The sequence below is a fragment of the Plectropomus leopardus genome, chromosome 23 (assembly GCF_008729295.1).
Source record: "Plectropomus leopardus isolate mb chromosome 23, YSFRI_Pleo_2.0, whole genome shotgun sequence".
Lineage (NCBI taxonomy): Eukaryota > Metazoa > Chordata > Actinopteri > Perciformes > Serranidae > Plectropomus > Plectropomus leopardus.
Genome location: NC_056485.1, coordinates 20,514,000 through 20,528,171, shown reverse-complemented (window position 1 = coordinate 20,528,171; position 14,172 = coordinate 20,514,000). Strand labels below are relative to the sequence as shown.

Genomic DNA, 14,172 nt, shown 5'->3' with positions numbered 1-14,172 from the left:
TGTTTACCGAGATATTTGTTTCCTGTCAGGGTAGTGTCACATGCCTTGACATATTTTCTCAAAAAAGAAAGAAAAGGCGTTTTTTTCTTTAAAAAAAAAATCACCCAAAAAAATTAAAAAGAAAAAAAAAAATCATCAAACATTTTAAAAGAAAAAAAAACAGAATTCTTCCCTTAAAACAAACAAAAATATCAAAGAAGAAAAAACCACCCATTTTGTTTTTAAATATATGTATATATCTTTAAATATCACCAAAAATTGATAAATAAAATGTGAAGAGTAAATGATAATTTCTGTTTTTATGGTTTTTGGCTTTGATAAAAAGTGTAATTTTGTTGATTTTTAAATCCTTTTAAATGCCTTCCAAACCAGCAGCCTGTGGATTTGGAAGGCATGTTTTTCTTTAAAATAATAATAATGATAATAGTAATAATAATGATGAACTAAATTTCTTAAAAATCACCAAAAAATGTTTAGACATTAAAAAAAAAAAAAAAGAAGAAAATCTACAAACAAATTTAGAGAAAGAAATATTGCCAATTTTCTTTTTCATTAAAGTCACCAAAAACTTTAAAGTGCTGAAAATGGAGTCATTTCATTTTATTATAGTTCTTGTCGGTGACATATTTTAAAATATAAAATCATTGTTGTCATAAATATAGTTTTCTGGACAATTTTCTTCTCACCTTTTGTTAATTTCCTGCAATTTGTGGGACATTTCTTGAGTTCGTCTTTGTCATCTTTTCTCGTATTTAGGAAAGAAATCAATTAAATTTGCTCGGCTTTTAAAGGGTTAAACACGTGTTTGCAATGAAATGCCATCAGTTAAAACCGGAAACAGAAGCTCTGGCTGTCGGAACGTTAATAAGGTGACACTTGGCGGATGTATTCGCCACAGTAGCCGACAGCTGCTGTCTGTGCAGATACTTTTATTATTTTTTATTGAAACGATCAGAAATGTCCTCAGCGGATAATCTGAGAGAGTTTGTTAAAGAGCGGCTCACTGCTGCTGCTGAAGAAATATTTTGGGTTTTTAGAAAAACCGTCGTTCAGTACGAAGACGAGCTCGCGCGGCAGCGCAGACTGCTGGAGATCATCCGGAAACCCCAAATAAAGTTACACCGCCTCCGTGAGCAAAACTTTATCATTTCATTTTATTAAGGAGTTATTGTTACAAATAATCCATTTTTTAAATATAATCCCAGTTTTAGCAACTTTTTTTTAGCGCAATGCAAATCAAGAAAATTTGCTCAAAAAACATTTTAACAACAATTGTGAAAGACAGGGAGACTCAACTTACTTTGTTTTAGGGTTTAAAATGTTTTGATGATTTTAGGGCATTTCTGAGATTTCAGGACGTTTCCAGTTTTTTAGGATATTTCTAGGATTTGAGGACATTTCTTGGATTTTAGGACATTAGGGGCTCAGCTAGGAACTCAGTCGAAGCTGCAAGAGGACCCTCCCTTACAAATCACCAAATTTCCAATTCTAATAATAATATCCGTTTTTCCTAAGGTTTATCAATGGTTGTTTCAGATAACGTATGGTCTTTAAAATTTGCCTCAAAGTCTCGGAGTTGTTTTGGTAAAAATGTGTATTAACCTTGTTACTGATAGTACTTTGCTCACGTTTGCGTTTTCTTCTTCACCGTCACAGTGGTATTGTTTACCTTTCGTTCTCTGTTCCTCCAGAGCTCCCACAGCAAAATGTCTGTAAGGAGGAGGAGGTTCTGGACCAGGAGGACTCAGAGCCTCCTCAGATTAAAGAGGAACAGGAGGATCTCCGCACCAGTCAGGAGGGGGAGCAGCTTGGACTGAAGCAGGAGACTGATGCCAAAACGTTGACTCCTACTAACAAGGAAAGTGACCCCGGTGAAGCTCAGACTCCGAACTTAAGTACTGACGACACTCGAAATGCAACAGACGAAGAGTCATTAGGCAACATGCCAGTCATAGTCTCGGTGGTATCGGAAGCACCCAACGACCCTTCACAGTCCTTCAAGTGTGACACGTGTGGAAAAGCTCATAAATTCAAGTCCAAATTAAAGACACACATGAGAGTTCACACAGAAGAAGAAGAGAAGAAGAAACAGAAGAAGAAGAGACCGTACCTTTGCAAAACCTGTGGGAGAAGACTTCGTTCCTTGGCAGCATTGGAAAATCACAAAAACATACACACAGGTGAGAAGCCGCATGTTTGCAAAACATGTGGAAAAGGTTTCAGACAAAGCTATGCCTTGAAACGCCACCTGAGAATCCACACAGGAGAAAATCAGAACCAATGCAAGACCTGTGGAAAAGATTTCAGTTGTGAATACACTTTGAGTGCCCACATGAGAATCCACACAGGAGAGAGGCCGTATGTGTGTAAAACATGTGGGAAAGGTTTCAGAAGTGCCAGTGATCTAAAACGCCACATGAGAACGCACACGGGTGAGAAGCCATATGTCTGCAAAACATGTGGTAAAGATTACAAAACTAGCAGTGCCTTGATCGTCCACATGAGATCCCACACAGGAGAGAAGCCGTACCTTTGCAAGACCTGTGGAAAAGGTTTTAGTCAACAAACAGGACTGAAAATTCATACCATAAGTCACTCACGTAAGAGGCCATTTCTGTGTAAAACCTGTAAGAAAGGTTTCTGTCAGTTGGGAGCCTTAAAAACACACATGCGAATCCACACAGGAGAGAAACCATTTTTGTGCAAAATATGCGGGAAAGCATTCAATCAGAGCAGTTATATGAAGATCCACATGAGAACCCACACAGGTGAGAAACCGTATTCTTGCAAAACATGTGAAAAAGATTTCAAAAGTAAAAGATCCATATCGGATCACATGAAAAAACACAAAGGTGAGAAGCCCGACAAGCGAAACATGGGAAAGCTTTCTGACAAAAGGAAGACCAGACAGTCCACGTAAAGTCACACTGGTAAGAAGCCCCAACTTTCTACAATGTGCTGGAAAATATTCATTGAAAGTTTAACATTGAAATGGCAAATGAGAATTCACACAGGAGAGAAACATGTAGGAGAACTTTCAGCCAGAGTGGTGACCTGACAGTCCGCATCAAAAGAACATACACAGGTGAGAAGGCTTAATTTTCTGGGATCTGCAGCAAAAGATTAATTGACATGCCAGCATTCAAGGGGACATGAGAATTCACATAGGTGAGAAACATGTTGGAGAGATTTCAGACAGAAGTGATCAAACTGTCCATGTGAAAAGAACCCACACTTGAGAATCTGCAACTTTCTACAATCTGCTAGAAAAGGTTTGATAACATACCAGCATTGAGATGGCACATGGGAATCATAGGTGAGAAACATGTAGGAGAGATTTCAGACAGAGTGGTGACCTGACAGTCTACAACAGAAGCACTTACACTGATGAGAAGCTGCAACTTTTCAAGATCTGGCAGAAAAGAGTCAATGACATACCAGCATTGAAAAGGCACATGAGAATCCACATAGGAGAAAACATGTAGGTACTTCTGTGGAAAAGTGTTTACCAAATGGATGGAAGACGTTTTTGCAGTAGCTTAATTTATTTTATCATATGTATTTTTTTTTTTAAATAAATATGATGTTAGTGTAAAATGTCTCTTTGTTTAAGTCTGTTATTTTTTTGTTTTCCAAATAGCATTTCTTTGAATCAAATGTAATTGCCAAAATTGATGAAAAAATAAATGTTGGTTTGCAGTGAGTGCACAGCAATGGCTGTTTAAGTATGAGTTCATTGTTTTCAAATGGCCTCCAAACATAATAAGGCAGTTAAATAACTTTTGCTTTTTCTCCTACATTATAACTGTATCATTAATTAAAATCAGTTGATATTTATGGACCTGGCAGGGCCCATTTTGCATAATGTTTTTTTAAGGGAAACGAACAGGTACAGTCAGGGAAGAGTCCTTTTCCAAAAAAACAAAACAAACAAAAATATTCTACATTTTTCTACATAAATAACATCATTATGAGAGTTTTTATCGAATACACATCAGTTTTAATCCAAAATCAATGTCTTATTTAGCTCTCTATAGCAACTTGTATTTATCTGTCGCTTAGTGTTGTATATTTGTCTTTCTCGCGACATCTAGTGGTCCAACATGAGCCGTGCAGCCGATAGAAAGGAACTCTCGCGAGACTCGAGCGGTCCAAAGGTTTTCCACTATGGTGTCCACTCAAAACAAACAGCAGCTGGAAAAGTTGATTTTAAACATTTTCCTGCGGGTAAGAGATGCCGATGATCATATTTTTATGTTAAAATATCAAACAAGATTCACGTCATTTCATACGAACTAGTTTGAATAATTTAATCGTTGATTTTTAAAAGTTTACCCTCGTGTGACCAAGGTTAACGGTTTGACTGCCAGCAACTGTCCTGAGACAATCACATACTGATAATGCGATTTAAATACTAAACGGTTTTTAAAATGATACAGTTATTGTGTTTTTGAAGTGAGGCTAGTTGTTTCATGTTGTAAATACTTTGTTACTAACTTATTCCATTTAGTTTAAGGTTTATATATTTGTATTCTATCTCAATATAACTAATTTATTTTAAGTTAATCAGCCATCATTAGCTTTATGTTTTAAAAGGTAACGAAAACATATTTCATATATATATATATATACATATATATATATATATATATATATATATATATATATATATATATATATATTCCTCATGCCCATAATACAGTACATATTCATACTTTTGTGTGTATTTGTTTCGGCAGTGATGCAGATCAGACCATAATGATGATGATGATGATGATGATGATGATGGGAGACAGTTGATGTGTTCTGAGGATGAAGAAGATGAGGAAGATGAAGCTGAGGGTGAACAGCCAGCTGCAGTTTCTGTCCAGAGATGAAACATCTGGAAACTTCCAGAAAGAAGGAGCGCTGCTGGTTGGACGACAGAAGAAAGGTCAGGCCGCGTCCTTCTATCCTATTTTATTGATGCTGCACATTTTCGGTTCTTTACTCTTTTTCTCTTTCTTTTGTTTTTTTTATTCGGTTGTCTTGTTCTCCTCTCTGTTCTCCTAGGCTCTTCTCTGTTTCTGTCGTCTTGTGTTCTCTTTTCTTTCTTTTTGTTCTCTCCCTTGTTCTTTGTTCTGTTGTCTCTTGTTGTTTTGTCACCTCTGTTTGATTCAGTTCTTTTCTATGTTCTTTTTCCGTAGTTTTTTGTGTTCTCTTTTTTCTGATGGACTCTGTTCTCTCCTGTGTTCTGATATCCGTAGTTCTTTTTTCTCCTTTGTTTTTTGTGTTCTCTTCCCTTTTGTTCTCCCCTGTTTTGTTTGTTTTGTTGTGTTTTGTTCTTTTGTTCTTGATTTGATCATGCTCTCTTCTGTGCTCTCCTCTCCTTAGTTCTTTTTTCTCCTATGTTTTCTTGCGTTATCTTGTCTTACTTTTTGTTTCCTCCTGTTTTCTTTGTTCTGCTGTGTTATCTTTTGTTCTTTTCACATATCAGCTATTTGGATCTGTTTTTTTCTGTGTTTTGTTCTCCTCAGTTCTTTTTTCTCCTATGTTTTTATCCTCTTTGTGTGCTCTCTTGTCTGTCTTTTTGTTCTCTGTTTTCTTTGATTATAATGTCTTTTTTTTTATCTAATTTCCTTTGTTTCTGTTCTCTTCTATGTTTTGCTCACCTTGTTTCTTTATTGTTCTCTTATGTTTTGTGTTATTTTTGTGTTCTCTTGTCTTCCTTTGTACTGTTCTGTTTTCTTTGTTCTGTTTTCTTGTCTTTAGTTCTTCTCTTTTTCTTGCTTTTTCTTATTTTGTTCCTCTTCAGCTCTCCTACATTCTCTTCTGTTGTCTTTTGTTCTCTTGTGTTTTTTCTGTTCTTTTTTGTTTTCATTTGTTCCGTTTTGTGTTCTCTCATGTTCTGTTTGGTTCTGGCCTCTTTTGTCCTCTGGCTCCGCGGCTCCTCGGCAGGAGTCATCCCTCCGTCTATTTCCATCCTCTGACTCACTTTGACTTCCTGGTGGAACGTCTGTGTGTCCAGCAAAAGAACAACAGAAGAGTGACGGTTCTCTGTATTTCTCTCCTGTTCCTCCTGTGTTTCAGATCTGTGTGAGAGGTTCTGTCGGCTGAGAGGAAACCTGCTGTTCATCCTGAAGAAACAGGTGAAAATCAGGGAGAACACTTTCTTTGTGTTCTTTAAACTGGACGTAACAGACACGCAAAGTTTTAACTTAAATTTGTTGACCTTTTTTTTTCCTTCCAAAAATTCTGGCTATTTTTTTAAAGAAAAAAGTGGTGATTTTTTTATTTTTAAAGAAACATGCCTTTAGAGGATGTTCTTTCTGTACAATCATCTGTGTGTGTGTGTGTGTGTGTGTGTGTGTGTGTGTGTGTGTGCAGGGTGGTAAACTAGAAGACGTGCTGTTTTTGGAGAAATGTGAAGTCATGAAGGTTCCCGGTGACGACACACGTCTGGCTGTCAGTAAGTATCTCCTGTTCTCTCCTGTTCTGTTCTGTTCTCTCCTGTTCTGTTCTGTTCTCTCCTGTTCTGTTCTGTTCTCTCCTGTTCTGTTCTCTCCTGTTCTGTTCTGTTCTGTTCTGTTCTGTTCTGTTCTGTTCTCTCCTGTTCTGTTCTCTCCTGTTCTGTTCTGTTCTGTTCTGTTCTGTTCTGTTCTGTTCTCTCCTGTTCTGTTGTTCTCTCCTGTTCTGTTCTGTTCTCTCCTGTTCTGTTCTGTTCTGTTCTGTTCTGTTCTGTTCTGTTCTGTTCTGTTCTGTTCTTCTGTTCTCTGTCTGCTCTGTTCTGTTCTGTTCTGTTCTGTTCTGTTCTGTTCTGTTCTGTTCTGTTCTGTTCTGTTCTGTTCTGTTCTGTTCTGTTCTCTCCTGCTCTGTTCTGTTCTCTCTCTGTTCTGTTCTGTTCTCTCCTGTTCTGTTCTTTAATTTTCTTGCACTGTGTTTTGAGTACTTTTGGGCTCATCTTTGTAGTTCTTTGTTCTCGTCTGTTCTCTCTTGGGTTCTCGTTTTTTCCCCTTTTGTTGTCTTTTGTTCTCCTCCTTCTTCTTTTTCTTATGTGTTCTCCTTTGCTCTTTAAAGAACATTCTTTGAGAACTTCCTTCTTTAAAAAAAAGTCCCAAAAAATTCTCTCATCTTTTCTTTTTTTTTTTAAACGTGCGGTGATGTTCGTTTTATTTGTATTTATTCGTGTGTTTTGTGTGTTTTCAGTGTTTGTCAGCGGGGACCCTCCTGTGTTCCTGGAGGCGAGCAGCTCCGCTGAGTGTGTGTCGTGGCTGGTCGTCCTGAGAGACGCTAACACCGACGCGCTGAGGCGACGCATCACACACCTCCGCACGCTCATCAACACACACACACCGCCGCCCGGCACGCACACACAGCTTCACGCTGCAGCGGCGGGGATGAAAACCTGGAGGGTGCTGCAGGTACAGGTGAGTGTGTCATTTTTATCGACACATTAAAACTTTAGTTCAGTTTGCAGCATTTTCAGTGTGTTGATGTAATGTTGTTTTTTGGCCACAAGGTGGAGTCGAATCTGCTGCTACAGTCTCTCCACTGCACCTGAGTATAGGTACGTCACACACACACACACACACACACACACACACACACACACACACACACACACACACACACACACACACACACACACACAGTTCAGAGTCTCTGGGTTTATTACTAGGATTGTGAAAAACATTGTTGTGTTCTCTTCCTCTCTCCTACGTTGGTTTTTTTTTCCTTTTCTGCTCTGTTTGACGCCCTTCTGTGTTGTTTTTTCTTTCATTCTTTTTTTTTTCTTTGTCCTCTTTTATTCTGTCCTGTTATCTTTTTTCTTCTGTCCTCTTTTATATTTCTTCTATTCTCCCATGTTCCGTTTTGTTCTCTCCTATGTTGTTTCATTCCCTTCTTCTCTGTGAGGTTCCCCTCTGTGTTGTGTTCTCTTTTGTTCTTCTCGGTTCTCTTTTACTCTTTTGTTCTCTTTTGTTCTCTTTTGTTCCTTTATATTTTTGTTCTGTTTTCTTTTGTGTTCTCCTCTTCTCTCCAGTGTTCTGTTTCATTCTCTCCTATGTTGTGTTTTGTTCTCTTCTGTTTCATGTACTTCCCTTTTGTATTCTGCTCTTTTTCCTATTTTCCTGTTTTCTTTGTTGTTCTTTTCTGTTCTGTTTCATCCTGTCATGTTCTCTTCTGTTTCCTTTCTGTCCTCTGTTCTCTTTTGTATTTTCCTTTTCTCTCCTATGTTCTGTTTCTTTCTCTCTCCTATGGTCCATTTTGTTCTTTTCTCCTCCTCTGTTAAGTTCCCTCTGTGCTCTGTTTTATTTTGTTCCTTTTTGTTTTCCTCTTTTCTCTTTCATTCTGTCATGTTCTCTTCTGTTTCTTTACATTTTTGACTTTTATCTTTGGTATCTTCTTCTCTCCTATTGTTTGTTTGTCGTTCTCCCCTGTTCGTTTCTCCTCTGTTTGGTTGTTTGTGTGTTCTGTTTTCTTTCATGCAGTTTTGTTCTCTCTTCTGTTCTCTTTTTTCTTGTCATGTTCTCTTGTTTTCCTCTTTTCTATTTTATGTTCTCTTCTTCTCTCCTAGGTTTTGTGCTCTTCTCTTGTATTTCACCATGCTCTCTCTCTCTCTCTCTCTGTGTCAGAGTGCCGAGGCGTGGTTGCCGTGGCAGCCAGCAGACTCAAGGTACAAGTGTGTGTGATCGACACGCACACTCACACGGTCAGGAAGCACTGCTGCGGCGAGATAGTGGAGGTACACACTCACAAACCCACACTTTGTGAGGACTTTGTAACACTGTTATCACGCTGTATTTAAAAGTGTGTGTGTGTGTGTGTGTGTGTGTGTGTGTGTGTGTGTGTGTCAGGGACCGGATGACAGTGTGTTCCTGACATCGGTATGTTTTAGTGGCGACTACCCTCTTTACCATCACAGCCGGATCAAAGTCACCGTTTATCACGCAGAGGAGCCGACGATACACACTCCAGTAAGTGTCTGTATGTGTGTGTGTGTGTGTGTGTGTGTGTGTGTGTGTGTGTGTATGTCTGAAAAATCGTGTGTATAAGAGGATTAGTGCAAAGGATGTGTAGATGTGCAGTACAGTGGCTCTAGCCTTTCAACACACACACACACACACACACACACACACAGAGTTCAGTTAATCTCACTTTCTGTCTTTCACACACACACAGACACACACACACACACAGACACACACAGACACAGACACACACACACACACACACACACACACACACAGACACACACACACACACACACACACACACACACACACACACACACACAGACACAGACACACACACACACACACACACACACACACACACACACACACACACACACACACACACACACACACACACACACACAGGGTAAATCGGCCACAGAGGGAGAAAGGGAGATTTTTAGATTTCTGTTCCTGGCGTTTTTTTTTTTTTTTTTTTCCCTTTTTTTTCGCCTTTTCTGTCAAACTCGACCCGGACCGGCTGCGAATTTCCCATGATGCCGATGGGTTTTTAATCCTGTCGACCGTGACGAAAGGAGGAGGAGAAAGGTGATGGGAGGGAGCAGAGGGATTCTCGGCCGGCGTGTTTCAGCCTCTCTCGGGATGAAGGGCTGAAGCTGGATTTTTCGTGGATTATTTGTCCGGTTCGGCGGTTTTAATGGACGCTGTTTCCTTCATCTCTGTTTCTGCGTTTTCACAGACTGAATCCGTCATGTAGCAGCAGGAGAGACGTCGACTTTCAGCTGCTGCAGACGGACAGAGAGATTTACGTGCTTCCTGTGCAGAATTCAAGAATTCAGCTTGTTGTGTTTTATTTGTGGAAATGCATTTATTTATTTGACTTATTTCGGTCCTTTTCCAAAAGAAATACACCTAAAAATAACATCAAGGTATTAAATTAAAAAGAAAAAAAACAAAAAGTATAGACCGAAAAGCTGTAGGCTGAAGCATTACAGATACAGCTAGTATCTCATTAAATACTAAATTAACGTTATGCAAGAAGAAAAGCTTAAAATATGAACATTAAGTGTTGCATTCAGTAAAAAAGATTTTTTTTTTTTATTATTAAACTTGAGAACTGACCAAAAAAACTGACACTTTCTGGAAGCTGCAACTTATATTTATTTTTTTTATTGAGTTATTTTATGAGAAGACGGTTCCAGATTTAAATAACAATTCTGCCCCTTTTAGTTAATTTTTTTAGCAAAAGTTTTTATCCAGCAGCTTGTGTTCAGATTTTAGATATTTGGCTTATTTACTTTAATTAAAAAAAAAAAATTCTCAAAAACCTGCTGCCATAGTAAGAATATCTAGCCCAGTTTATAGTCCAGCTTTAAATCATTTAAATGACATTTTAAAAGAAGGATATTTTCCTTTATTTTAAAGGTTTAAAAGTCACCTCACCGAAAAAAAGACTGAACAAACATTTATAGAAATATTATTACAAAATTTAAAAAAAAAAAAAAAGTGGATAAAAGAGGTGAATTCTTGAATTTAAAAGCACAGCTGCACTTTAAATGTATTTTTTTTTGCACCCGTTTAAATATTTTTAACACACATTTTTTGTGTTTAAAGTCCACATTTTTGATGGTATACTAGCTTAATATCATTTATTTATATATATATATTAAAAAAAATAAATACTAAAAATAATTTTATTTTTGGTCGGATTAGTTTTGAAACCTGCTGGCGGAAACAGGAAGCGAGAGCTTTGCGCGATTGAGTAAAGCTTTTATTTTTGCGATGAAGAAAAATCGACATTAAAGTCTGCAGAAGAGGAAGTAGAAAAGAGGCGAACGTAAACAGGAGGGAAGACGGTGTTTTTTTTTTTTCTGGGGCTGCAGAGAGCGATGATGGCGTTCACCAAATGTTTGTGTCCACCAGGAGACAACAGCTCCCCTGCTGGACAGGTTTGGAAGTGCACACACACACACACACACACACACACACACACACTCGGAGCATTATTGGAGTGTAATCTGTATTTATGAGAGTGTGTCTAGGTTTGATGGGGATTAGTGTGTAATCTTAAAAGCCTCTTGTTTTACTGAAGAACTCAATGAAACAGATTAGCTGTGTGTGTGTGTGTGTGTGTGTGTGTGTGTGTGTGTGTGTGTGTGTGTGTGTGTGTGTGTGTGTGTGTGTGTGTGTGTGCTTAAACCTCTCGGCTGCTAACTTGGAAATGTGGCAACAGTGTGTGTGTGTTACGTCTCAATATCCTGTTTGTTTCCTTCTGTCTTTCAGTGTTTCTGTTTTTTTTTGCCTCACAGCAGTTTACACAAAAACAACCAGAGTTTATTTCAGTCTGAATTTATTTATTTTTTTATTTTAATTGTTATTATTGTTTGTGTTAATGCGGGAAAAAAAAGCAGATTAATCAGTGGAAAATTAAGTACAATAATTTAATAATTGATTAAATCTCATATTAAATCTAAATTAAACTCGTTATTAATTTTTTTTTTTCGAACATCGTGCAATAATTCCTCGTGCATGAAGAAATCCAAAATCAGCCATCATCTGATTCAGGTTTGATGTGCTGATGTGCTGTACGTGTGTGTGTGTGTGTGTGTGTGTGTGTGTGTGTGTGTGTGTGTGTGTGTGTGTGTGTGTGTGTGTGTGTTGTGTGTGTGTGTTTGAGATTTGAGTGCTTTACACTCGTCAAGGTAATCCTCTGATTATCGTCATAGCAACGAGTGATTTTATTGCCATTGCTGCTGGGATTTTTTGGTACGCAGCCGTGACCCCGTGTATGTGTGTGTGTGTGTGTGTGTGTGTGTCTCTGTGTGTGTGTGTGTGTGTGTGTGTGTGTGTGTGAGTGTGTGTGTGTGTCTGTGTGTGTGTGTGTGTGTGTGTGTGTGTGTGTGTGTGTGTGTGTGTGTGTGTCTCTCTGTATGTGTGTGTGATGTGTGTGTGTGTGTGTGTGTCTCTGTGTGTGTGTGTGTGTGTGTGTGTTTGTCTGTGTGTGTGTGTCTCTGTGTGTGTGTGTGTGTGTGTCTCTCTGTGTGTGTGTGTGTGTCTCTCTGTGTGTGTGTGTGTGTCTCTCTCTGTGTGTGTGTGTGTGTGTGTGTGTGTGTGTGTGTCTCTCTCTCTGTGCGTGTGTGTGTGTGTGTGTGTCTCTCTGTGTGTGTGTGCGTGTGTGTGTGTGTGTCTCTCTGTGTGTGTGTGTGTGTGTGTGTGTGTCTCTCTCTGTGTGTGTGTGTGTGTGTGTCTCTCTCTCTGTGCGTGTGTGTGTGTGTGTGTGCGTCTCTCTGTGTGTGTGTGTGTGTGTGTTTTAATTAACACTACAGTCCATTAGAAAGCTTTAAACTGTGTTACAGCTTTTTATGTAACTTTTAAATAATTTAGGAAAATTGTGACATCAGATGGTTTAAAGTGTTTTTTTGGTTTTTTCGGTGCTGGATTGTAACTAAGTACATTTACTCGAATTTAAGGTACTTGTACTTTACTTGTAGTATCTATCTTCATGCCGCTTTTCCTCGTGTTTGATGCAGCGACCGAAAACCCTCCGTGAAGCGGTTATTTTCGGGATTACTGCAGGATTAGAGCGTGCAGAGCAGAGCGACATGTTACCGTTTAACGGGATATTTTTGACTCTTTCTCTCTTTCAGAGGAGCTTTTTGGGTTTCGCCTCCTTCTCCATCAGAGATCTGCTCCAGTCCAAAGAGCCTCGCGTCTCCCTCAGCCTCAGGTAAACACACCTGACTTTTTACTTTATTATGAAAAGCCACGTCGACCTTTAACCCTTCAGGACTGTTTGGTGCATTTTAAGCGCTTTTCACTCTTCATTTTTTGATCATTTTTGCAAGATCTTGTATTTTTGTTTCATCTTGAAATTCCAGTTTAACTCCTACACACTGTTTTTACTCTCATTTTTTTGTCTTTTTTTAATAATAAAAAATCACTTAATTTTCTTTTACTTTTTCCTAATTCTTGCTAATTTTTTTGTGTGATTTCTTCTTTTCATGCTCTTTTTCTTCTTTCCATGTTTTTGAAAGCAATCAATTTGCTCAATTTTAATAAGCAACAATATTAGGAAAAACAGATCTTATTAAATGAACAATAATCTTTCGAACGGTGAGCTTAATAACTGAGGAACTCCTCAGCTGTGGGATTTGACACTTTACCTTCTCTAACTTGAGATAATTTATATGTATTACATTTGTTTTTATGTATTTATTTATTTTATTATTATTTTTTAAATTTATTGTTATTATTATTATTATTTTTAAATAATTTTGACATAATTTTTTTGTATATTTTACTAATTTCTTGCAAAAATTTTGGTTCAATTTTTTAATGGTTAAAAAGAAACTGAAGGATAAAATATCTTAATAATTTTTTAAAAATCTTACCAACAAAAAGCTTAATAACTATATATAATAGTATTTCACATATTTAGAATTAGGTTACAGAAATATTACAGTTTTCAAGCAAATTTTTTAAACTTTCTTTTTTTTTAAAACATTTTTATGTATTTTTTGTCTTTTTTCGTAATTTTTTTTCTAATTTTTTACTCATTTTTGAGTATTTTCATTTATTTTCCTGCTCATTGCTTCAGTCCCTGTTTTTGAAACAAATCAAGCCAAGTTTCTCAGGTCTCACAGGGTTAAACTGAAAGTGAGTTTAACCCTTTGCACCTTTAACCCCTTCACATATTCTCCTTTTTTCTGAGCGAAACTTTAGGATTTAAATTCGTCTCACAGAGACTTCACAGAGGTGTGGGAGGAGTCACCTGATTGGCCGTTGCCTGGTTACCTGTAGTCAGATGAGGAAGTGAGAGAAAAGGGAGTGTGTGGCTCCTCCTCTGCAGCGAGAGGAAAAACACGTCCTGTTTCTGAGTCAGAGCAGAGACTGACGGAGCCGGGAGCTGTAGGACATGGACTGTAGGACATGGACTGTAGGACATGGACTGTAGGACATGGACTGTAGGACGTGAGCTGCAGGAAGTGAGCTGCAGGAAGTGAGCTGCAGGTGTGTCCAGGTGTGTCTGATGACTGACTCATACCTGAAACAGGTCGGCAGGTGTTGACAGATTTCGAGGCTCGTCGGCTTTGTCTCTGCGGCTCCTTCATGGTTTGTCTTATTAATGACATTTAAACGTTGTCTAATTGTCTCACGTGTCAGTTAGATTTGTCTTTTTAGTCGTCTTTTTATACGAACTTGTTAACCTGATGACTGA

The 14,172-nt window shown here is 38.1% G+C and overlaps 1 protein-coding gene and 1 pseudogene across 1 annotated transcript; both read left to right on the top strand.

Annotated features, from left to right (window-relative positions):
• The first annotated feature begins 884 nt into the window (after positions 1–884).
• LOC121962100 (zinc finger protein 664-like) lies at positions 885–3,540 on the top strand. The gene is made up of 2 exons (XM_042512295.1): positions 885–1,129; positions 1,692–3,540. Exons 1-2 carry the CDS (start codon positions 958–960, stop codon positions 2,918–2,920), a joined length of 1,401 nt encoding a protein of 466 aa, XP_042368229.1. The 5' UTR covers positions 885–957; the 3' UTR covers positions 2,921–3,540.
• The window catches only part of LOC121962077, a 24,101-nt pseudogene continuing 12,023 nt past the window's right edge, over positions 2,095–14,172 (top strand).